This window comes from Octopus bimaculoides, chromosome 20, assembly GCF_046866305.1.
Source record: "Octopus bimaculoides isolate indiv1 chromosome 20, ASM4686630v1, whole genome shotgun sequence".
Taxonomy (NCBI): domain Eukaryota; kingdom Metazoa; phylum Mollusca; class Cephalopoda; order Octopoda; family Octopodidae; genus Octopus; species Octopus bimaculoides.
The window spans coordinates 45642723-45668710 of NC_142947.1; the positions used below are offsets into that span (position 1 = coordinate 45642723).

General features: G+C 36.4%; 2 protein-coding genes across 2 annotated transcripts in view; one reads left to right on the forward strand and one right to left on the reverse strand.

Moving 5' to 3' along the window:
• LOC106870411 (uncharacterized) overlaps nucleotides 1–8771 on the forward strand; it is a 33012-nt gene extending 24241 nt beyond the window's left edge. Inside the window, exons 5-9 of the mRNA XM_089338518.1 lie at nucleotides 1620–1718; nucleotides 4523–4633; nucleotides 5054–5075; nucleotides 5276–5363; nucleotides 6084–8771. Coding sequence (XP_089194644.1) covers nucleotides 1620–1718; nucleotides 4523–4633; nucleotides 5054–5075; nucleotides 5276–5363; nucleotides 6084–6215 — 452 coding nt within the window. The 3' untranslated portion in view covers nucleotides 6216–8771. The remainder of the gene's footprint in view (nucleotides 1–1619; nucleotides 1719–4522; nucleotides 4634–5053; nucleotides 5076–5275; nucleotides 5364–6083) is intronic.
• Nucleotides 8772–18449: 9678 nt separating this feature from the next.
• LOC106870420 (BOS complex subunit NOMO1) overlaps nucleotides 18450–25988 on the reverse strand; it is a 35827-nt gene continuing 28288 nt past the window's right edge. Inside the window, exons 27-31 of the mRNA XM_014916490.3 lie at nucleotides 21730–21840; nucleotides 21412–21513; nucleotides 20276–20395; nucleotides 19381–19494; nucleotides 18450–18783 (exon numbers count right to left, since the gene is read on the reverse strand). Coding sequence (XP_014771976.2) covers nucleotides 18637–18783; nucleotides 19381–19494; nucleotides 20276–20395; nucleotides 21412–21513; nucleotides 21730–21840 — 594 coding nt within the window. The 3' untranslated portion in view covers nucleotides 18450–18636. The remainder of the gene's footprint in view (nucleotides 18784–19380; nucleotides 19495–20275; nucleotides 20396–21411; nucleotides 21514–21729; nucleotides 21841–25988) is intronic.

The window sequence follows — 25988 nt, forward strand, 5'->3', positions numbered from 1 at the left end:
TTAAGATTAGGGTATATATAGTTTAAGATTAGGGTATATATAGTTTAAGATTAGGGTATATATAGTTTAAGATTAGGGTATATATAGTTTAAGATTAGGGTATATATAGTTTAAGATTAGGGTATATATAGTTTAAGATTAGGGTATATATAGTTTAAGATTAGGGTATATATAGTTTAAGATTAGGGTATATATAGTTTAAGATTAGGGTATATATAGTTTAAGATTAGGGTATATATAGTTTAAGATTAGGGTATATATAGTTTAAGATTAGGGTATATATAGTTTAAGATTAGGGTATATATAGTTTAAGATTAGGGTATATATAGTTTAAGATTAGGGTATATATAGTTTAAGATTAGGGTATATATAGTTTAAGATTAGGGTATATATAGTTTAAGATTAGGGTATATATAGTTTAAGATTAGGGTATATATAGTTTAAGATTAGGGTATATATAGTTTAAGATTAGGGTATATATAGTTTAAGATTAGGGTATATATAGTTTAAGATTAGGGTATATATAGTTTAAGATTAGGGTATATATAGTTTAAGATTAGGGTATATATAGTTTAAGATTAGGGTATATATAGTTTAAGATTAGGGTATATATAGTTTAAGATTAGGGTATATATAGTTTAAGATTAGGGTATATATAGTTTAAGATTAGGGTATATATAGTTTAAGATTAGGGTATATATAGTTTAAGATTAGGGTATATATAGTTTAAGATTAGGGTATATATAGTTTAAGATTAGGGTATATATAGTTTAAGATTAGGGTATATACGAGGTGGCAGGCTGGCAGAATTGTGAGCATGCCGGGCAAAATGCTTAGGGGTATTTCTCAGTTCAAATTCCACTGACGTCAACTTAGCCTTTCGTCCTTTGGGGTCGATTCAATAAATACCAGTTACGCAATGGAGTCGATGTAATCGACTTAATCCCTTTGTTTGTCCCCTCTATGTTTAGCCCCCTGTGGGCAATAAAGAAATAAATATTGGGGCATATAAGCCCCTCCACAGAAAAAAGTAATGTTTGTCATACGCATGGGATTCAAACCCACACCTCCATGTTTTCGCATTTACACATACATCCTGGTATGATACCATTTACACATACACCCTGGCTTTTTTTCTGTCAGATTTAAGAACTGTGCTTTCATAGTGTTTTTGTTTTTGTAAACAAACTTTCTATGTGTGTTTTCTGTGATTATTTGATAAGCAGTGCTGAATTTTACAATCTGTAAATAATAATAATAATAATAATGATAATAATAAGCCAGGGTGTGCATCAGTGTAAAGGGTAGCACACTTTTTGTGAATACATAAGAGGTATGGGTTCAAGTACCATGCATACAGCAAACCCTGCTTTTTTTTCCCCTGGGGCTTATATGCCCCAATATTAGAGTAATTACCTTAGTCAATGCAAGGTGACCACTTAAGGAGATGCAGGAGTGGCTGTGTGATACGAAGCTTGCTTACCATCTTTACCAATGTATGGGGAGTGGAGGGTATTGACTTTCCTTTCACCAATATGTGAGGAGTTCACCTCATCTTCTCACCATGTCCAGCCTTGTTTGTCCTTTTATTGAATAAAAACTAAATCCTTGCTTTGCAGATGTTCCTCCAACACCAGTGCCACCATCAACTAAAGAACCGTCGACAAAGCCTGTCTCCACCACAAAGAAAAGTGGCGCCCCTCCTGCCCCTTCTACAGGTAAATAGATTTTTAATCCTCCTCCTTGTCTTCCTTCCTTTTATGTTGTTTAACCCTAGGTCAGTCCTGATCCAATAGAACTATGGTGAAAATGTGCTATGTTCAGACATTGTGTATCTAGGACTACATTACTTTTCTTGTTGTATAGCCCCAGGTCAGACCTGATCTACCAACCCTGTGATCTAAACTGTTCCAGTCTTGACTCCTAGAATATCAAACGACAGCATTGTCTCGTGTGTTCTTTTGTTTCTTGTTTTCTCTTTTCTCAAAGACAGAAGAGTCGTTTAATATTCTTTCTCCGTGGGTTGGTCATGGAAGTATTTCTTGCAGGATTTTACTATTGATGCCCTCCTCCTCCTCCTTCAGAAGGGATTCTTGTCCTACAGGTGATTAATCGTAATGCCAACAGGGAATGTCAGTGTCATGTCACCATTTCTTCTCCAATGGTGACAAATGAAGCCATGCGATGTAAACACTCACACAGATACCACATACACATTATCTTTTAACATCCGAAATTGAAACTGAACCAAATTCGATGACTGGCACCCGTGCCAGTGGAGCGCTAACAGCACAATCCGAGCAGGATCACTGCCAGAGCAGCTGTTTGGCTTCCATGTCGGTGGCATGTAAAAAGCACCATTTGAGTGTGATCATTACCAGCGTCGCCTTACAGGCACTTGTGCCGGTGGCATGTGAACAAAACATTCAAACATTGAGCAAACATTAAAACAGTGATGAGGATGATATATACATACACATATCTACATTTGTGTGTGTATGTGTTTATATATCCAGTAATGCCTCAATGTACAAGTTAATTTGTTCCTAGAGACCGCTCGGAAAGCAAAAACTCGTAAACAGAAAATTAAACTCATAAAAGCTCCTAAACCTGGGCTCTCGTAAAACAGGTCCTTGTAAAGCTAAGTATTATTGTGTATATGTATACACACACACACACATACATTTATACTGACATATATATATATAATCGAAATTGAACTAAATTCGACGACTGGCACCCATGCCAACGTCGTCTCCTTCATTGGACACGAAACTCGGCTTGCGAAGACCTGTTGGGGAAAGCGAAATCGTGATGGCACCTGTGCCCAGCATCACCATCCTGGCACTTGTGCCGGTGGCACGTGTAAAGACATTCGAGCGAGATCGTTGCCAGTGGCACGTAAAAAGCACCCACTACACTCTCGGAGTTGTTGGCGTTAGGAAGGGCATCCAGCTGTATAAACTCTGGCAAATCAGCCTGGTGTAGCCATCTAGTTTCACCAGTCCTCAGTCAATTGTCCAACCCATGCTAGTATGGAAGGCAGACGTTAAACGATGATGATGATGATATATATATATATATCTTTCATTTCCCAAGAGAGAGAAAGAACACTGACAAGAAACACACATAATGTTTACTTTTGCATGTCCACTTTAACCTTTCAGCACTTAAACTGACCATATGGCCATATCCAGCCAAAATGTTCCACCTGCTTAATGTTGAAACTCTCACATCCATCTTACAATGTCATTCTAAAAGATAAACAAGCAGATCATTGAACCCCCCCCCCCCCCCCCGCAAAGCTACAAGATAATACATGACTAATTCAAAGCAATGTAGATAAGCAATCATTACATTTGACAGAAATCTGAATGCCTAATGATTAAGTATTGTTGAGAAAGGAAGTAGATAAAGAGAGTAAATATAAGAAATAGAAACACATATGTGAAGTGTATCCTGTTTCACTGGGTGGACTTTGAATGTAGATAAAAGTAGTTGTTGAATAAACAAAGCATGAAAGGGTGTGTTTTGTGATAATTAGAAGGTGACTTAGAGGACAGATCACGGTGACATAAATGCATACATGTGCACATATGTGCACATATACATACATATGCATAAATACACATATACATTCACATTTGTATGCAAGTATACACTCCCACCTACATTTAGACTTCTCTCTCTCTATTTCTCTCTGCATATATATATCATCATCATCAACGTTTAACGTCTGCTTTCCATGCTGGCATGGGTTGGACGGTTTGACTGAGGTTTAGAGAGCCAGTGGCTGCACCAAGCTCCAATCTGATCTGGCAGAGTTTCTACAGCTGGATGCCCTTCCTAATACCAACCACTCCGAGAGTGTAGTGTGTGCTTTTTACGTGCCACCAGCACAGGCACCAGAGGGAGCAGGCATCGACCACAATCGGATGGTGCTTTTTACGTGCCACTGGTACGGAAGCCAGTCAAGGCGGCGCTGGCATCGGCCACATTTGGATGGTATGCATACATACATACATAAACATAAGTGCCGGTGGCATGTAAAAAGCACTATCTGAAGATGGCTGATGCCAGTGCCACCTTGACTGGCTCCCATGCTGGTGGCACGTAAAAAGCACCATCTGAGCGTGGTCAATGTCAGCCCTCCTGGCCCCTGTGCTGGTGGCATGTAAAAGCACCCACTACACTCTCAGAGTGGTTGGACTTAGGAAGGGCATCCAGCTGTAGAAACTTTGCCAGATCAGATTGGAGTCTGGTGCAGCCTCTGGCTCACCAGTCTTTAGTCAAACCGTCAAACCCATGTCAGCATGGAAAATGGACGTTAAACGATGATGCTGATGTACCCTTACTCTCTCTTATTATCCAATTCTGGTTTCTCCACTCTAGTATTCTTTGCAATTCATCTTTGCATGAATTATAAATGTGTTATTTTTAAAAGTTCTATTTTAATAATAATTGAACCTTGTTTTCTTTTCTTTTTGTCTTATTTCTAACTATTTTCTTTTCTTTTGACCAGATAAAAACAAGATTATTATTGGAAGTATCATCCCTATTTTAATCATCATCATCATTGTGATTATTGTTATCATTTTGTACAAACGGAGAGCTAAACCAGCAGAAATTGAAGGTTAGTTTATCTCAATTAGAATTTCTTATCAAAAACCTTAAAATTACCTGCCTATGTCCACCTTGCCTTTGGTTTTATCCTCTTTGTAACTTTAGGTAACATTTGCCTTACTTCCCAAATAAATTTACCTTGTGTGTGTGTGTGTGTGTGTGTGTGAAGGCATGTGGCCTAGTGGTTAGGGTGTTGCTCTCACAACCACTAGATCATGGTTTCAATTCCTAGACTGGGCAATGCATTGTCTTCTTGAGCAAAACACTTCATTTCATATTTCCCCTGTCCACTTGGCTGTGAAAGGGTTACCCTGCAACAGATTTGCATCCTGTTCAGGGAGAATGTTGTATATGTTTTTTTTTTTTTCAAAGATTATTTGTTTCGTTTACTTAAGCAACTCTGTTAATAATCTCTCTTAATCTCTTTCAGAACCTCCAGAAAAACCACGAAAGTAAGTCTTCTTTTTTTCTTTTTTTTTGTATTTTGCTTTGTTGTAGTTGTTGATGGTGGGGTGAGGGTGACAGTGGTGGTGCTCATACTTATTTGTATGTATATGTATAAGCAGATGGTGCATATGTATATAACAGTATATATGAAATAATATTCCTTTATATTAGGTGTATTATATTTTGGTATATTTGTTTTCCCCAGCAATCACAGTGAGGTCAATATGATGAACACAAAACCGGACCTTGTCCATTCTACTGGAATTGAAAAGAAAGTACCTATGTACAACAATGTGAGTAGCCCCACCTCTTTATTTGTATGTGTGTGTGTTTCATGTAACCACTTGTGTGCTTTTCTTGAACTTTTTTCCTTCTCTCTGGACGTTTTCCTCTTTCTGGCGAAGTACCATTCTCAAAACATCACAAACCCTTCTCTTTTTCTCCATCTTAAACTGAATGTCATGAATCAATAAATAGATACATATATATAGGTATGAAAATACATATTAGCCTTTATATATTTAATTCTCTGTATTGAATACTCAATATTTCATATATTCAATAAGACATTCAATACTTCATTTCATTTTACCACTTATTTTTATATTATATATTATATATTCCATATTCTATATCCCACATTAATTTTACAAGAATATAAATAAAACATAAAAAACAGACAAAGTTGGAACTCTTTTAAATAAAATAAAATAAAATAATATATATATATATATATATATATATATATGATGTTAATAATCTGGTTAGATGAATTCTTTTAAACCGATGTAAAATATGAAATGCTCAAAGGGCGCAATACATCTGATGAGAGGAAGTAACTGCAAACACTAAACACATTCACTCACATCCCTGTATATGTTTACTTTCCAATTTGATATTCTGCTATTTCGTATTCTACAGAAAATGTCTTGTAGTACTTCTATTTTCAACTCTTTCCACCTTCTTGACAAATAATAAAAATATTTTTTTCCCCGCTGTTCTTCTCTTGCTAGGGATTTGACCATGGAGGCGAAGATGACTTAAGTTCCATGGAAGTTACATTCGATGACAAACCTCGCAGCAGGAAACCAGTGATTCCACTCTCCAGTCCCGACACCTACAACACAACATTACCATGTGTCTAGTGAGAAGAGATGTCCTTTGTTTTCTCTATTTCTTTTTATCTCTCTAGCTAGCTAGCTACCTCTCACTATTCTATAATGATGTAATATCGACCAGAGGTTATGCCATTTTCTCTGTAAAATATTCTGTCTTAACTGCTGCATCTCATACATTTTCCCCCACACGTACACACGTATCTCTATGCACAGAGACTCATATGCGCATCTGTCTATATACATGTTTGTGTATGTTGATGTAGATTTATTGTTTTAGCAAAGAATATCTGCTGTAGCTAATTCAAATAGCTTTTTTTTTTATTCAAGAGTGATATACATACCGACATGATTAGATATATACATACATGTGTATATGTGTATGTTTATATACACACAATGATACATGCACATATATATATATGTATGTATATGTGTATATATATGAATTTTTAAATCCATATCTATTGTAGTTTTATCTCCTTCATATCTGAGGAATATGAAATGACGACAATGAACTTTTAGTTCTGACTATGTTAAGAACTCTCTCTCTCTCTCATTTTTAGAAGTATGCTTGTGTGTGTGAGTAATCTTCCTCTGTGTGTGTGTGTGTGTGTGTGTGTGTGTGTGTGTATCTATCTCTCTATATATAAATTTACATATAGATGCATATATGAGTGTGTGTGTGTGTGTGTGTGTGTGTATATTTGTATAAATACACGGACACATATATACGAGGAGTGCTGAAAAATTCCTGGCTTTGAGTAAACGAAAATACAGGAGGATCATTGAATTATGATTTTATTTGACATATTCCCCTCTCAGATTCACACACTTATTGCAGTGGTCCTTCAGGTTTTCTAAGCCCTGTAAAACCACCTGGAAGATTGGGTCTCCAACCAGGCCATTTGCGAAACCCTTAAAACCAGCAACTTTTCCCGCATCCCCTCACATATGCACACACACACACACACACACACACATACATGTGTGTATGCGTGTGTACATAAACGTGTGTGTTAAATACTAGTTTTCTGCTGGGGTTTATTTCAATCAACTACACTATTCCCCTCTCCCTTTGCTATATGTGGCCTTAGCTAATGTGAAAAATCATCATCATCATTGTCATTGTTATTTTAAAGGCAGCGAGCTGGCACAGTTGTTAGCAAGTCAGACAAAATGTTTTGCAACATTCTGGCTTTTTAATGTTCTAGGTTCAAATTCTTGGTTTTGCCTTTCGTCTGAGTTTTTTTTTTTTTTTTTTTTTTTGGTGTCAATGAAATAAGTACCGGCTTTGCACTGGGGTCGATGTAAGCAACTTATTCCTTCCCCACCAAAATTTCAGGTCTTGTGCCTAAAGTAGAAGGATCATCATCATCATCATCATCAATATTTATAAGGCAGTGAGCTAGCGGAATCATTAGCACAGCAGGCAGAAATGCTTAGCAACATTTCATCCGTCTTTGCATCCCGAGTTCAGATTCCACTAAGGTTGACTTTCCTTTTCATCCTTTCGAGTTTGATAAAATAAGTACCATTTAAACACTGGGGTTGATGTTATCGACTCGTCCCTTGCCCCTAAAAATGCTGCCCTTGTGGCAAAATTTGAAATGCATTATTATTATTATTATTACTATTATTATTTCATCTGTCACTACATTCTGAGTTCAAATTCTGCTGAGGTTGACTTTGCCTTTCACCCTATCAGGCTTGATAAATTAAGTACCAGTAAGACACTGGGGGGTCAATTTAATCAACTCATCCCCTCCTCCAAAATGACCGCCCTTGTGACAAAATTTGAAACCATTATTGTTGTTGTTGTTGTTATTAATTTAACATCTTGGGAAAGTTATTGCTTAGATCAATCTGAGTGGCATAGAATATGTTGTACTGCACCTAAGCAATTTGCGTTTGGGTGCAACACAGAACAATAAAAGAATTATATCCTGCAACCAAAAGACACATTTGTCCTGGGGTCGATTTTCTCAACTAAAAGCAGTGCTCCAGCATGGCCACAGTCAAATGACTGAAACAAGTAAAAGAAAAAAGTGTGTGTGTGTGTGTGTGTATATATATATGTGTGTGTGTGTGTGTGTGCGCATGTACATATATGTGTGTATATATATTATGTATGTATTTATACATATATATTATGTATGTGTATATACATATTATGTGTGTGTGTGTGTATTATTACACAGCCACCCCTATGCTATAGAAATTATTGTGAAAATTCTTCACGTTGTCTGGCGTTTATGTGTTTAGCATTTTTTAAAAGAAAAAAGGCAAAACTGCCTTGTTGTTAATGTGAGTTTTATCTCTAAGTTACTCACTGACCTTTGATAAGTCCCAGCATAACAGTATGGTTAAGTAGTTTGCTATGGGAATTTGGGGTTTGGCCATTCTGCATGTCACCTTGATAATTGTTTTCTACTCCAACCTCTTGGTGATCTAGGCAGGCACCTACCTTATATGTATGTATGTGTGTGTGATGTGCATTAGTGTTTACATTCCATGCTGTCACCACTGAAGAGAAGTGGTGCTGATGTTAGCATTCATTTGTCCGTTCAAAGGAATATAAAGATAGCCTTTGCCTGAAAAAGGATAAATGTTGGCAACAGGGAGAGCATCCAGCCGTAAAACCTTAACTCAACACTTCCATCTAAACCTACGTGGTTAAGAAGCTTGCTTGGGGTTCAGTCCCACCATGCAGTACCTTGAGCAATTGCCTTCTACTGTAGCTCCAGGTCGAGTGAATGTGGTTGATAGAAAAACTGTGTAGAAGCCTATCTTCTTTATGTGTGTGTGTGTGTGTGTGGAAACCTTGCCAAAGCAGACATTACAGCACAAAGCAGTCCTTGGACCCATCTGATGCTGTCAAACCATTCGACCCATCCCATTGTGGAACGTGACTGTTAAATGATGATGATGATGATTTTCTCTATGTGAATTATATTAATGGTACAGGTGTTTGTGGCATATTCAGCCACTTACTTTATAATATCAGAAAATTCAATTTATTGATATTCATTTGTTGAAATCATCAAGATTTCACTTATAATTAGTGGTTACTGCATTACTTGTGTCGTTAATTTCCTTTGTCCAAAATACATATTTTGCCAAATTTTTGTGCCTTAACTTGAAAAAAAAACAAAAAGCAAGAAAAATTCCTTTGCAATGGACCAAGTGTATAAACAAAGTAAGACTCTGGTTTCTTCTCTATTTTCATTGTATACAACCAGTAACCATTCTTCGATTCCTGGTTGATCATCAACTTCTCCAAGATGCTTCTCTGCAACTCTTCTTGGCGGAATACACTGGGAAATGAAAACTCAGCTTAACCAATCAAACAATAGGACATGTTTTTATTTTGGTTTAACAGTGATTTTGTAATCTTGTGTGTTTGGGGCAGGAGATATATTTCTCTTGAGGCTATTTCATTTTTGCTACCGTTAATGATGTCTCTGGTTAAAGTAGCTCCATCACAACATTGTACTTCAATTTTCTCTTACATTGACATAATGGATTCAATATTTTGAAACTTCATTGATCCTTATTGATTCTGATGTTGTTTGAGAACTCTGTCTGTGTGTGTGTACACATACACACATAGACAATTATATACATGCATTTTATATATATATATAATGTAATTATATTTTATATGTAAATATTTACATACACACTCGTGTATTGAGAGAGAGAGAGAGGAAGAGGAAATTAGATAGATGAATTGACAGATAGATAGACAGACAGACAGATAGATAGATTGGTAGATAGATAAAAGCATTGTCACACGTTATACATCTTGTATATTTTAGACCACCAATTCCGAACCCATTGCCATCATGCCGATATTTCTTTTAACTATTTAAATAAAAAGTTTTAAAAAATTACCCAAAAATATATTCCAACGAGGAACACTTAACATTTCCTAGTTTTCTTGGGAAAATATATTTTTTGTTAACAACAAACGTTATGTTGTGTCCTTATTGCCTTTTTGCATTACGTTTTCATGAACATTTTTACATTTTATAAAAAAGTTTCAATGTAAGCAATTTTGACTTTGCGATCTCCTTGACCGTCCTCACAAATGTGCCACAAACCCATTGCATGGGACCAGCTGGTTGAAGGGAATTTAAGGACTACTGATGCCCCTATCACAGTTCTTCTTCATGTAGAAATAGCTGAAAGACTACATATAATTACATTTGTCAACTGTATGTATTTACTATATATATATATATATATATGCACACACATATATATTCATACATATATACATACATATATAAATACATACATACATACATATATACACATACATATATATATAAATATATTTATGTATGCATATAAATACTATATATGCATACGTAAGTTATGTGTTGGATATAAATACATGTGTATATGTGTAATATATACACAAAATTATACACATATGTATAGATACTTGTATGTGTGTATATATATATATGTGTATTTATATAAATGTATACATGTATATATATATATATATATGTATTTATATAAATGTATACGTATATATATATATATATATTTATATAAATGTATACATGTATATATCTGTACACTTATACACATGTATTCATACATATATACGTGTGTGTGTGTGTGTATATACACACACACACGTGTATGTGTCTATGCATTAAGTCCCTATTTGCTATTTAAAATATAGATCATTATTTATTACTAAACGTGAGATGGTTTTTAGATAGCTTGGAATGGGGGGGGGGGGCAATACAGGTTTGGTTTCATTTTTGTAAATATCCAAAATGGCACAACATATTGTATATGTTTAACCATTCTTCATCTAAATATCTTGTACATACCATATATATTATATACACACACACACATATATATTCACACATCTATAAAAAATATATATATATATATATATATAATATATATAGCTCTGCTGATATATATAAACTTTTTATTTTGTTTATTGTTATAGTTTGATATTTTTAATTTTTCTATTTTGCTTCTGCAGTTTTTACATTAGAAAATTTCTAGAAAAATCATTGGCATCATTCTTTGTATACCTTTTATCGTGTTTGTTGTTTCCCAGAGGTCTTCTACATCACTGCTGTCCACCTGACAATGAAATCATTTGTTGAGCTTTTTTTTTTTTTTTTATTATTTCTATTTCTTTTAAACTTTAAAGAAAATACATGACTCTTATCCCGATGTAGATCACATTCAGAGAGTCTTTTATGTTGTTTGTTTGTTTGTTTGTTTTTTTTAACTGGACATGAGCAATGTCCAGTGAAAACAAGCGTTGATATTCTCTCTTTACATTGATCAGTCTGTCTGTGTATGTTTGTTTTGTTATAGATTAACCTATAAAAAAAAAACATCCCAAACCATTGTTCGTTTCAGACACACTGCAGCAATTCTAAAATTCACCAATTCTTCATTTTCCTCACCATATTTCTAAATTCTTAAAGTTGTTTCTCATTACTTCTAATTGCAATTTCTATATTTTCTTCATTTTTCAATGGAAAATTTTTACAAATTGTCCAAAATTATATTTTTAAAATTATTTCACCGTTCGAAAATTGTGAATTTTGAAAACTTCAATTCCTTTTATTTTCCTAGTTTTCAATGAAAAAATTTAAAAACTGACCAACTTCGAGATGTTGTGGTGGTAATTACTTTCTTTTCTTCTTCATATTCCTGAGTCTGGAAGGGGCACAGCCCACAGTCCTTGCAGCCCCTTCTGTTTAAAATGTTGCATGTCAATAGCAAGGAAGAGAGACCAATATTTAGAGGGGGGGGGACTTTGTGGTTAGCACAAAGAAGGGGGTGATGGTGGATATAGCAAGGGTGTTGGGAGGTGGGGATGTGAATGGATTAGAGGTACCCAAGTGGGGGAGATATGGGGCCAGTCAGCTCTAAGGAACAGGCTTGTGATAGAAAAGAGAGTAAAGAGGCAGTACGGCTGTTGACCAGAGGCTGGAGTGTCCAGTTAGTGATGAAGTGCCACTCAGCTGAGTGACCCTTCTCTAAATGCTGTGCAAGATGTCTGTGTGTATAGCAACAGGTGTGAGGTCAGTGCTTCAGCTGTTGGGGACCAGAATACAAGTGGTCCACTTTATTTAGAAATACCATCATCAGTTTTTTTTTTTGGATCAGACTGAGTTCTTTGAAGCAGATTTCCAAAGAACAGATGCCCTTCCTGTTGTCAGCCCTCACCTCTTTCCAAACAAGGTAAAATCCCACCCCACCCCCATGGCCAGATATATTTTTCACAGAAGATTGGAAATAAGTGATACTAAAGTAAGAGCAGTAAGTGCTTTTATCCGAAATACGTTCTTCCTCGTTATTAACCAACCTTGAAGAAAGTAAAAACTACCACAAATTTTTGTTTATTTACCTTTGCATGTTTAAAAAAAAACTTTATTTTTTTTTCCTTTTATCTCCTGTGATTTGCAGTTTTGCTTACAAACTTCTTGCGTCTCATATTCTTCTCGCTGTGATGTATGTGAGAGAGAACCAGGCTTATTTCATTCATAGACTCATTTAGATTCGTACACCAGGTTTATTTGTCACTTCTTAAAACTAAATTTGTCATGCCACATTACTATTTATTAATTATTATTAAAGAGGCAGTGAGTTGGCAGAATCGTTAGCACTTCAGGCAAAATGCTTACCAGTATTTCGTCTGCCGCTACGTTCTGAGTTCAAATTCCGCCGAGGTCGACTTTGCCTTTCATCCTTTCGGGGTTGATTAAATAAGTACCAAGTTATGCACTGGGGTCGATATAATCGACTTAATTCCTTTGTCTGTCCTTGTTTGTCTCCTCTGTGTGTAGCCCCCTGTGGGCAGTAAAGAAATAAGAATCATTAGCATACCAAACGAAAATGCTTTGGAACATTTCTTTTGGCTTCAAATTCTGCTAAGGTCAACTTTGCCTTCCATTCTTTCAGAGTTGAGGAAATATGTACCAGTTGAACACTGGGGGTCAATATAACCAACTAGTCCCCTCCCTCCCTCCCGCCCACAAAATTCCAGACTTTGTGCCTTGAGAAGAAAAATCATTGTTAAAGACAGCAAGCTGGCAGAATGGAACAACAATGCTTACCAAAAGTTCTTTGGCTCTTTATGTTCTGAGTTCAAATTCCACTGAGGTCAGCTTTGCCTTGTGTCCTTTCAGGGTCGATAAAATAAAGCAATGAAATTCATGGAACCAACCAATTCCATTCGCCCTAAAATTACTGACCTTGAGCCAAAGTTATAAAGAATTATTTAATTGGATTACAAACAGTTTCTTGCATTAGCAAGGAAGGCAAAGGATTGTTCTGTATATATATATATATATATATATACACACACACACACTTTTTGAATTCTGTGACAGCATCACAAAAGTGTGTGAGATAATTAACTTTCTGAGAGACTATTTTAGGAACAAACTTACACATATGGAACACATCAGAGTTGAATCTAGCTGTGAGCAATGGGGGGGGGGGGGGCAATAGCAGCAGTTAATTTAATGCTGGTAGTGTCACACATTTTTAATACAGTGTATATAAACATATATATATATATATATATATATATATTAAACAATGATGATAGTGGGTGTAATGTTGAGAAGGCTTCATGCATATACTAGAATATATAAATTTAAAAAAACCAAGTGTGTGTGTATGTAAGTATATATGTGTGTGTATATTATATATATATACACACACACAAAGGGCTGTTGTTCCTGGCTTTAAGGGTGTTGCAAAAGGCCTGGTTGGAGGCCCAACCTTCCAAGTTCTTTTACAGGGCTTGGAAAACCTGAAGGACCACTGCAATAAGTTTGTGAATCTGAGAAGGGGAATATGTTGAACCAAACCTTAACTCTTGTATTTTACTGAAAACCAAGAACTTTTCAGCACCACCTCACGTGTGTGTGTGTGTGTGCAACCTCTTGGTTAGGCAACTTGGCTCTTCAACTCAACGTTCAAACAGTTCTGCCAATCTGTCACTATTAATAATAATAATAATAATAATTCTTTCTACGAGTGGCACAGAGCTGAAATTTTGTGAGGAGTCGAGGGTTAGTCAATTACATCAACCCCAGTAACTTGGCTGGTACTTTATTTTATTGATCCTGAAAGGATAAAAGCAAAAGGCTACTCCAGTGGGGTTTGAACTCAGAATGTAAAGAGCCGTAAATAAAAACCACCAGGCACTTTGTCCCATACTGTAATGGTTCTGCCAGTCAACTGCCCTTCAAATAATAATATTCCAGTGATTGGTTCTGCTCACTTGGTTAAAATTATTATCATGAAAATTAATTATTAAAGAGAAAACAAGTAGTTTTATTTAGGAAGGGATCAATAGTTCCAAGTGTACGAATTAAAGGTTCTTTTGTTCAAAGACCTGATGTTATAATTATAAACAGATACAATGCCTGCGTATATATATATATGTATGTATATATATATATATAAGCTTTTTTGCCAAATGCCATAGGGCAGAGACACATAACTTTTGGTAAACTGAACCAAGTCTTCAACGTACAGTTCTTGCTTTGAGTTTGTTTGTCTTAAATGGTTTTTGGTAAAGGCATGAACACCATTACATTACATTATTATTTTTTGGGGACCAAAATTCTATTTGAGAATTGTATAAATTGTTTGATGTTGAACTCACATTTTGGAATTTTAGCAGAACTTTGCAGGTTTTTTTTTTTTTCGTGTGTGTGTGTGTGTGGTATGACAACAGACCATATTTTCCAACATACAAGTCACTTTTCAGACCAAAAAAATATTTTTAAAAAAAGGGACAACTTTGGAGGACCAATAATTCCCAGGATAAACTAGTGATGATGTTTGAATGTGTATGCTCTGTTACTTCAACTTGTATTTTGGAAAATATAGTAGAATTACTGAGAAACGTGTCAAAGGAGAATGGGAACAACAGATTTGATTATCTTTCAGCAAAGAAGCTTTTAAATTTGTCGTATAAGAATCATTTTGATCATATCAATAACTGTTTTTACCAAGTTTTGACAATCTGTGATGCATATCAAGTAAATAACATAACATAAACCAAATATATTGCCTTAAAGAAAATTTGTATTCAGAAAGAAGGGGCAGCAAAACAAAAAAACAATTGCATTTGTTTAAAAAAAAAAAAAAAAAATTGCCTTTTCCAACAGCAATTTTTGTAATTATATGTTGTGACTTTTTTGTAGTGTATTTTAATTTTTTCTTTTTTTTAGTTCAACATTCATTGAAATTAATGAATTCTATCCAACTGACTGCTGTATAACCTGTTTTTTTTTTTTGTTTTGTTTTTTTGTAACATTTTTATCTACTTTGGTTTAACCCTTTAGCATTCAGATTCTTAAAGAATACATTCAGGCATTTTCCAGCAGCTTGAAGATTTCAATGATGTAATTGTGATTTTGTTTCTTTTTTACAATGGCATTGTCAGGTAAGTATAAGAGGCCAGATGTGGCCAGTTTAAATGCTAAAGGGTTAAATATCAACTTCAGAAGCTTTGTTTACATTTTGTGAACATCAAAATAAAAATTTAAAAAACCATTACTATTAGCACTTTTTTTTTTGCTAATGCTTCACAAATAACATTGCTTCTTTAGTAAATCCTTCCTAAATATATTAATTAGCCGTCCTTCATTCCAGATTGTAGTAAAGATTTTTGTTTGTTTCAAAAAACTTACTTTTGCGTTTATTTTTCTTTATACAAATTTTTTTTTTTATATTCAAAATTTTTATTAAATAAAATAAATATATCTATATATATTGTTTTTTGTTCAGGATTTTATACTCACAAAAATACATATTTATATATACTGTATTTCATGGCTGGTATGATGCATTTTTTTTTTTTTTTTTTTTTTAAAGCTAAATGTCACAGAAAATAACGACAGACCCTGTTTTAAATATTCCATACTTTAACCCATTCGTGTCGAAATTTTTCTTGTGAATGAAATTGCCTGAAAATTCAGATATTATCTTGATCTAAATAACTGAAAAAAAATTTTGTTGAAATCTGTGTGATACAGACTGCATACGCGTTAAGAACGTTTCATTCTTTGATACAGATCGTACGCAAATTGTCAGTTTAATTCTCAACGTGTGGGGCATGGTAATATTTGGGTAGGGTTATTTATTACACAATGTTTACTATACCAATAAGAGAAAGGGGGCAATTCGAGAATGAGGTATTAAAATAAAAATCCTTTACATCCCTTCTGTTGACAATTTTTTTCAAACTTTTGACACTTTAGAGACAACAGGTCGTTTCCATCATATTCATGATCTGATGTCACTAAAGTGTTAATAAAATTATTTTTTGACACTTTAGAGACAACAGGTCGTTTCCATCATATTCATGATCTGATGTCACTAAAGCGGGAATAAAATTATTTTTTGACACTTTAGAGACAACAAGTCGTAAGATTATTTCCTTAGATTTAGTGGTATGTGAAAACGTAGTTGTTTTTATTTATTTATCACCCGATGAGATATATCTTGCTCCTGAACCAGTTGTTGAGGGTCCCATAAGAGGAATTGATGCTAGATGTATCAAAACAATTGTCATGATTAATAATAAATTCCCGTATATTCCATTTTCTGTCTTTCATTTGTTTATATATATATATATAAAAAGCACAATTTATTTGCAATCAAAGTTGTTTGAAAACTGGGGTACTTACTGTATATATATGATGATGATATATAAGGATTAGAATATCCTGGGGTCTGTGGGAAAAGGGGTCCTTGGTAGTGAAAAAGTTGGGACCCATTACATGTTGTAAAGTGGTTGGTGTTAGGAAGAAGGGCGTTTGTTGCAATCTGTGCTAGAACGGAAAAATAGAAGTCCCACAGTCTGGCACCCTTGACCAAGTGTATCCTATTCAAGTCCCCAGGCCAATGAAAGCCTTGTGAATGGATTTGGTAGACAGAAACTGGAAGAAGACCATCGTGTGTCTTTGTGTTTGATCCCAACTACCACTTTGCAACCAGTGCTGGTTTGTTTACATCCCCATAACTTAGTGGAGTGTCAAAAAGAGGCTGATTGAATAATTACCAGGCTTAGAAATAAGTCCTGGGGTCAGTTTATTTGCCTTAACTGTTGTAGGTAATGCTCCAGCATTGCCACAGTCCAAGACTGAAACAGGTAAAAAGGTAAGTATTATTATTTGCACATATTTAGAAAAAAATGGTTCTCTTAGAAGTGTTAAAATGCAGAAAAGAAGTCAGCAGCAAAATTGAAGTTTGACTCTCTTCCTTCTAATGAATTGTGTTATTAGCTCAGTTCAGAATGAAAAACCTACAAAAGTAAATTTGGTTGTGAAGGCCAGGTCAGCTGGCCACAAATATAAGGTGGTCTGAGAAATGAAGTTTCCACTGATGTCACTTATCTTCAAAGAATCAACACATTGGTTGTCAGTCTCTGACAGGCAAAGAATTGGGTCTGCGATGATCATGTGACTGGAGTCATTTCACACTGCATTGGCAATTGGTTTTTTAACAAGAAATCTTGTGTATGAAAATCGAAGTTTGGTAGAGATGACATCCTTAACCATTTTGTTACCAACCCGGCTGAAACTGGCTCTGAGTACAAATGTCTTGTTTTCAAAAGTTTTGAATTAAAATTTTCCACCAAACAGTCACAATTTATGTTCCTCACACTAGCTTAATGATAACGAAGTTGTTTTACTAAATTCTTTGTTATATTTAAAATGAATTGAAAGAAACACAGAGCATCTTAAAATAAATACAGTAATGAAAGGGTTAAAATTGCACACTGTCCAATCAGTATGTCGCTATTAGAGAGAGGTAACTGATATTTCTGTGATGCCATAATGCAATTGGAAACAGCCAGATGTGATCTGTGAAGTTTACACAGCTGTTGGTGGTGGTCAATACCATGATCTTCACTGTGTCCACAGCGGGGGGTGGCGTGTACCAGTAAAATGATATAAAAATCATGTCTCTACTCACCATCACCCACAAAATCAGCTTTAGTCTCAGGCTTTTGCTGACTACACTCCTGGATAGGAAGAAAATCTATTTCCTTGAAGCATGAAGAACAAAGTATCTTGATCTTGCTATGAAGTTTCACAAACTGTTTGTCGTATATACAATATGCTATCTGAAGAAATAATGATAAACAGATGCCATCAATGTGGCCCCCAGATCAATATTAAGTAAATATACAGTCTATTTTGAGTAAAGAGTAGAACTCAGCTTCAAGTACGGGCATGATGAGTACAGATTATTTATTGATGTACAAAAAAGTACCAAAAATACACCCACCTCCAAAATATTTGTATCTCACAAAAAAGGGAATTGTTACACACACACACACACACACATACGCACACACATATGCACACTAGTATTAATAAATAAATGGAATGAAACACAAAAACCAGAGATATTTGAAGGATCAATCAGATTTTCTTGATTTAAATCTTCGTTTACTTGGATTATTTTCAGGAGCTAATAAAGTTTCTGTGATAACAGGATTGCTTGGTTCTGCTGTCACTTGAGAGACAAGGTTCCTAGCTTGGTTAATTACGTCCATAAAAGATATCTGTGAAACAGAGAGAGAGAGAGAGTTTTCAACATTGGCTTCTCACAAATAACTAAAGCAGAAAATGGTGATTTCCTCACCCATTCTCAAAAGAGTTTTGTCTTGCAGGTTACTTAGTGACCCTGTCAGTGCAGGTGCCACTTTAAAAACATCCAGTTCACAGTGTAAAGTGGATGGTGTTTGGAAGGGCATCCAGTTGTAAAAACCTTGCCAAAACTGACCTCACCTGTGCTTGTGCCTTTAAAAGACTGCGTATAAAACTGTTTCATCAATCGAATATGTCAAAACAATAATTCTATGTCTGACTGTACACAAACATTAAATATAATTGTACTCATCTATATTTTAATCATTACTGTTTAGTGAGCCTTTAAATATTTAGAGTAAGTGCAGACGGGGTTGGTGAGTATTAGGGTCAGGTTAGGGGTGGGGGAGGATGTTTGCTTTTAACATTTCACTGGCTTTAATCCTTGACACCACCTAAAGTGTGGTCAGGATTCAGAACAGAAAGGGACTATAACGAAATACTAGACATTATGTCAATTCTATCAGCTACACTTTGTAATGTGTGAGAAAAATAAAATTCATTTAGCTTACCTTGCTTAAATTATGTCGGAATTTATAGGCCATATATATGGCACCAAGAACCATTAGAGCAAACGGTAACAGCAAGAAAGAGGTCTGGTTGAGATCTTGGTCCAAGAGACGACGCTGATGAAAGAAATTGGTAAAATCAACTCTTAGATGTTTAGACTGTGTAGACAGGTGAAAAAAGATGTGTGTGTGTGTGTGAGTCCTGAGGTCTCAATGTGTTTGAATGTATGTTGGTATGTGTATCTGATAGTGTGTTTATGTGTCACCCTTCTTTATTTCTAGCCTCCATTCCCTCTTTCAAGGTCACTAATTATTGACATCCCTTCCACTCATACCCCCAACCCCTTTACAACTACCCATCACTCCCTTTCTCTTACCTCCTACCATTGTCCCCTACTATTTCAGTCTCACCGCACTTGGCTATTGCTTACAGTTTCTCTTCATTTACTCCTTCGAACACAGACTCCCTGCTTTCCTCCATCCTGTCACTCTAATCACCAGGTCTCCCTCATCACACACCCACTTCTTCCTCTTTTCACCCTGGTTCATCGTCATTGTATAATGACAATGGTGCTTGACTTTACATCTATGATGCAACGTCAAGTCAAGGACACACAGACACACACACACACATGGTTACATATATACAACAGGCTCTCTTTTGGTTTCTGTCCACTAAATCCACTTATAAAGGCTTTGATCAGCCCAGGTCTGTTGTTAAAAGACACTGGCCCAAGATGCCATGCAGTGGGACTGAACTTGAAACCATGCAACAAGGAAGCAAACTCCTTGGCCACACCATCACACGTCAAAAAGATGATGATGATGATATCTTTGACCACGTTACCTACTACTTTTCGCATCCATTTTGCCAAGAAATCCAGACTGAATTTCTTACCTTTGGATCAAACTTGAAGGTGAAGTGTTTATATGCAGTGTCGGCTACAAAGTTGTATTCTGGGAGTTGGTAGTCATACATCGAACGAGAAAGAGAACTTTCCAGACGTAAGTTGTATCCCTGAAATAATAATAATAATAATAATGGTTTCAAATTTTGACACAAGGGCAGCAATTTTGGGGGGAGGGGATGGGTTGATTACATCGACCTCATTGTTCAACTGGCATTATTTTATCAACCTCCAAAAGGATGAAAGGCAAAGTCGACCTTGGCAGAATTTGAACTCAGAATGCAGCGATAGACAAAGCACTAAGCATTTCGTCTGGCGCACTAATGATTCAGCCAGATCACCGCCTTAATAATAATAATAATAATAATAATAATAATAATAGTAATAATAATAATAATCCTTTCTACTGGAAACACAAGGCCTCAATTTTAGGGGAAGGGATTAAGTCGATTACATTGATCCCAGTGCATAACTGGTACTTATTTAATCGACCTTGAAAGGATGACAGGCAAAGTTGACCTTGGCAGAATTTAATAATAATAATAATAATAATTATTATTATTATTTCAAATTTTTTCGACAAGGGATGAATCAATTACATTGCCCCCAGTGTTTCACTGGTACTTAGTTTATCGACCCTGAAAGGATGAAAGGCAAAGTCAACCTCGGCAGGATTTGAACTCAGAACGTAGAAATGGGACTATTTCAGTGTGAACAAACATAGACTTCATCTTGGCCCCTTCCTGCTCTTGACACCCAACAGAACATGATGGATGTGACAGCTGGAGGGAGAGAGAACTGCACCAGCACCCAGCTGGTCCTCATTTTTCAGCTGAGTAGCCTGGAGTAATGTGAAATGAAGTGCCTTGCTCAACAACAGAACATACTGCTTGGTCCAAGAATTGAAACCTGCTCATGACTGTGAGCTCAACACCCTCGCCACTGGATCATACACTTTCTAAGCACTTGACATAGCAATAAAAAAATTGCTTTTCTTCCTGAAATGTTGTTCACACCTGGAATACCTTTAATCATAAATTTCCAAAAATAGGGATGACTTCAGGCTGATTAACATAATTAACCATCATAAAAGCCCCATGAGGGAAAATAAACTTATTAAGCTTACCTTGTGGTCTGTTGGTAGAGATGGTAGGTAGAAGAAACTTGTAGCTCCCAGGGTAACACTGTAAGTTGGAGAATCTGGACTTTCATCTTTATACAAGACAACCTGGTCAAAGAGAATGGCAACAGAATGGTCAAGAAAGGACAAGAGAATGGAAAATGAATGCTAACTGAAGGGCAAGGGAATGGCAATTGAATGCTAAGTGTTTGTCTCTTTCCCTTTCTTCTCTCTCAACCTTTCTCTCTACCAACCTCATCTCTCTCTCTCTCTCTCTCTCTCTCTCACTCTCTGAAACAAATCCTCCCTCACGCCAACACTCACCTTTAAATGAGAGAGAAATTCATTAGGTGTTATCACATTTCCACTGATGTCCATCTGGTTCAACCGTCGAAATGCTATGATGTTGACATTGACCAAGTCTTCGTTCTCCACCTGTACACACAAAAATAAAACCACAAAGATGTTTGGAATTAACACAAGCTTTGGAATTAACAATTCAATAGTTTATAATTGACAGTAATTATAAATTTAGTTAATTGTAAATAGCTGCAACTTCACTTATTTTATAGCTTTAACCTGTTGCAAAGGTCAAAACACAAATGCTGACCCAACTGATTCACACAACACATCACCATTCAGTCTCTCTCTCTCTCTCTCTCTCTCATCAGATCCATGCAATATCTATTAAACAGTCTCTCTCTCTCGTTTGATCCACATCACAGAAAATAGCCTTCCTCTCATTTGATCTGCACAACACATCAGTTAAACACTCCTTTGTATAAAGACATTAGTTAAATATTGTTATTATCCACCATTTAATCAACAACACATACTCTCTCTCTCTCTCTTCTTTGATCTACACACATATACACAAAATCAACATCTCATCATCATTATTATTATTATTATTAGAGCCAGTTCAGCGGCACTGGCAACACCCTTGCTTGAATGTTGTTTACCACGTACCACCGACACAAAAGAGGTAACCTTTAACAAGACACCTTACATGCTAGAGAGGGCAGTTAATGCCCAAACTGCAAATAAGATTAATTTCAAAGGGAATGAAAATAAAATTATTTCTATAGTTACCCCTAGACTTGAGTTTCTGTTTAACGGGCAAATAAATTAATTTGCCGTTTGTGCTTGTGCATATATATTTGTGTATCGGTATATCTATATATATATATATATATATATATATATATAGATAGATAGATAGATAGATACACACACACACACCCACCCGTACATACAGTCACACCCTTTTACGCCCATGCCTTCCCCTAATACAATCTGTTCCTCCACCCCATCTCAACACTTTCCTTTCCTCCTACTTCATTCCCCTCCACTCTCCCTCATATGCCTCCTCACATTCATTCTCAGTGCCCTCACATACGTACCATGGTCCCCTGAGACACTCCTATATCTCCCCCCACCTCACTTGTTACACTCTCCATAAACCAACCCATCTCCCCTCACCCTCTTAGGGATCACCCCTCTCTCTTCTCTCTATCCACACACCCTGTCCAGTCTTCTGTACCCCTTAATTACACTGAGTACCTTATGCAGGTGCTCCTACTTCCTTGTGCATTCACTCTGCCTATTCCGAATATGATTCTATTTAACAAGAGAGGAGGGGAGTGAAAAGTAACACTCTCCTTCTGTAGAGAGACTGGGTAACTGTCTGTCTCTGCATCCGTCTGTCTGTCTGTCCATCCTTCCATCCATCCATCCATCCATCCAATCACACAAACAGATACATAGTTCAAATTTACAGAAAAGAAAAGACAAAGACAGGTGTAGGAACAAGGAGCACACGTATTAGTTGAAAACTTGAGAATGCAAAAGTTTATTATATATTATTTGCATACACACACACACACACATATATATATATTTACATATATATATATGTATGTATATATATATATATACACCGATATATGATTGCATGTATGTATATACACATTTATGCACATAATGCAAGCTAATTAATTAGTGAGACAATGTAACACAATACCCATAACTTACTCGGTGCCCCAAAACCTAATAATTACGTGAGCAGAATAGTACCAACATATTACTGGTACTTAATATTTTTCAGTCTGGCGAGATGCTGTGTAAAGTTAGTCCAAATAGTATGTCATGGCTGGAATGTCTTGGCTTCTAGATTTGATGGATCAGGGCTGAGTTGGGGCTAAACTGCTATAACTAGACTAATACCAACCTCTCCTTCTGACAGGTACCATGACCACCACCACTAGCACCAATGTCACCACCACCCTGCCAATTTCTACTCTGGCCACCTCCACAATTTAGTCAAATGCCTTGCCTTGGGCCCTTAATGGAATGAGAGCAGTGCCGTGGTGAGGTAGGTATGTCTTGTATTTTATTTATTGACCCTGAGAGAATGAAAAGTAAACCTGATTTCAGCAGGATTTGATCTCAGAACACAGAGAGCCAGAACAATTACTGCAAAGCTGTCAATTTGCTACCATCATGGACTATTAGAAAAAGTAGCTAAACCTCACTCAAATCACATACGGAACAACAAATTTGTAGCTGGCATTCTCTGACTTGATGAACAAGCTTGGGGGAAATTACATGACAGCAACAACACCACCACCACCAACATCTCACACACACACACACACCACTACCACAGTCACCACCACAACCATCAAGACCTTCAAGGTTGACAATCCCTAAATTTATTCAAGATCACCTTTCTTAAACGAGACAATAAATGGAAACGCCTGGGGTAAACTGATACAGTGAAATGATCCTACCTCACCTAAGATGGCAGTCATGTTGTCCATCGATGTTATTCAAGATAATATTGGCTTACACACTCTGCTCTCATGTTCGGTTCTACAACAATGAATTTCTAACCTGTTTCTTTATTTTGAATTTGTTGCAAATATTTCAACAATTTCTATCCTGATTTGAAATGTCAGACTGAAGTTTGTAGAAGTAAACTGGTGAATTTCAAACTGGGGGTGCATACACACACACACACATACATGTGTTATGTTACACACATACACATGCTATGTGTGTGTTTCAGTGTCTTTGCATATTTCTGTATTTGAGGGTTTTGTAGCTACTATTTATAGCTGGTCTTACAAACATACAGTGATTTCCCTCATTGAACTCTGTGTGTGTATGCGTACGTTGGTGATGTCCAGCAAAACTGACTTTGTAGACAGCCGCAAGATTATCCACCATCTTTCCAGCAGCAAGCTTCGGCCCCTGTTTTGAATTCCATATGTCTAACCCCCCCATTGACATGCTTACAAAATCAAAAAACAAGGCATCGTCCATGAATTTCGTAAACCTTTTCTCTTGCTCAGAATTGAATCAACCACCCGCATAGTAAATCTATGTATGTACATATACAGAGGTGTGTATATATAGATATATAAAAATATATTTATATTCATACACACACACATATGTATGTATGTATTAATATATAGAAACCTGTCTATATCTATGTGCTTTTGTGTATATATCTACATATATACATATGTGTGTGTAAGGTGAGCTGGCAGCAGAATCGTTAGCACACAAGGCAAAATGCTTGGTGCATTTCGTTCGACTTGATGTTCTGAGTTCTAATTCCAGGAAGGCTGAAATTTAGGTTCAATGAACTCTGGGACTGATGTCATCAACTTAACCCTCTCCCCATTATTGCTGGCCTTGTGCCAACATTTGAAACCAGTAAATATATACATGCATACAGGTAAGCCGTTTATGTTTATGCCTTGCCCCAATACAATCTGTTCCCTCACCTCCCCCACCACAACACACTATTCCAACTCCTTCCTTTCTTCCACCCATGATCACCCCCCACCTCTGCATGCTCCTCTCCTCCCATCACATACACTCACTTTCAATGCCCTCACAAACCTACCCCAGCCCTCTGAGCTGCCCCTATACCCCTCACCTTCACCTGCTACACTCTCCACATCTCCATCCGTCTCCCTTCCCATTCTCATGAATCACCCCCACCCCTTGATCTCCTCTGTCCACTCACCCTGTCCAATCCTTGGTATGGCCTTCATTTCATTTATATTCTCCCCCATTGTCCCTTAAGAATATGTCCCATCACACATCTCTCCTGCCATTTATTTCTCTCAATCTTTTCGAGCGAGGTCGTTGCCAGTGCCCCTGGACTGGCTTGTGCGGGTGGCACATAAAAGACACCATTTCGAGCGTGGCCATTGCCAGTATCGCCTGACTGGCCTTCGTGCGGGTGACACGTAAAAGCACCTACTACACTCTCTGAGTGGTTGGCGTTAGGAAGGGCATCCAGCTGTAGAAACTCTGCCAAATTTAGATTGGAGCCTGGTGTAGCCATCTGGTTTCACCAGTCCTCAGTCAAATCGTCTAATCCATGCTAGCATGGAAAGCGGACGTTAAACGATGGTGATGATGATGATGATGATTAAGGCGGCAAGCTGGGCAAAATATTTAGCAACATTTCATCCTTCTTTATGTTCTGAGTTCCAATTGTGCCAAAGTCAACTTTGCCTTTCATCCTTTTAGGGTCAATAAAATAAGTACCAGTTATGCAC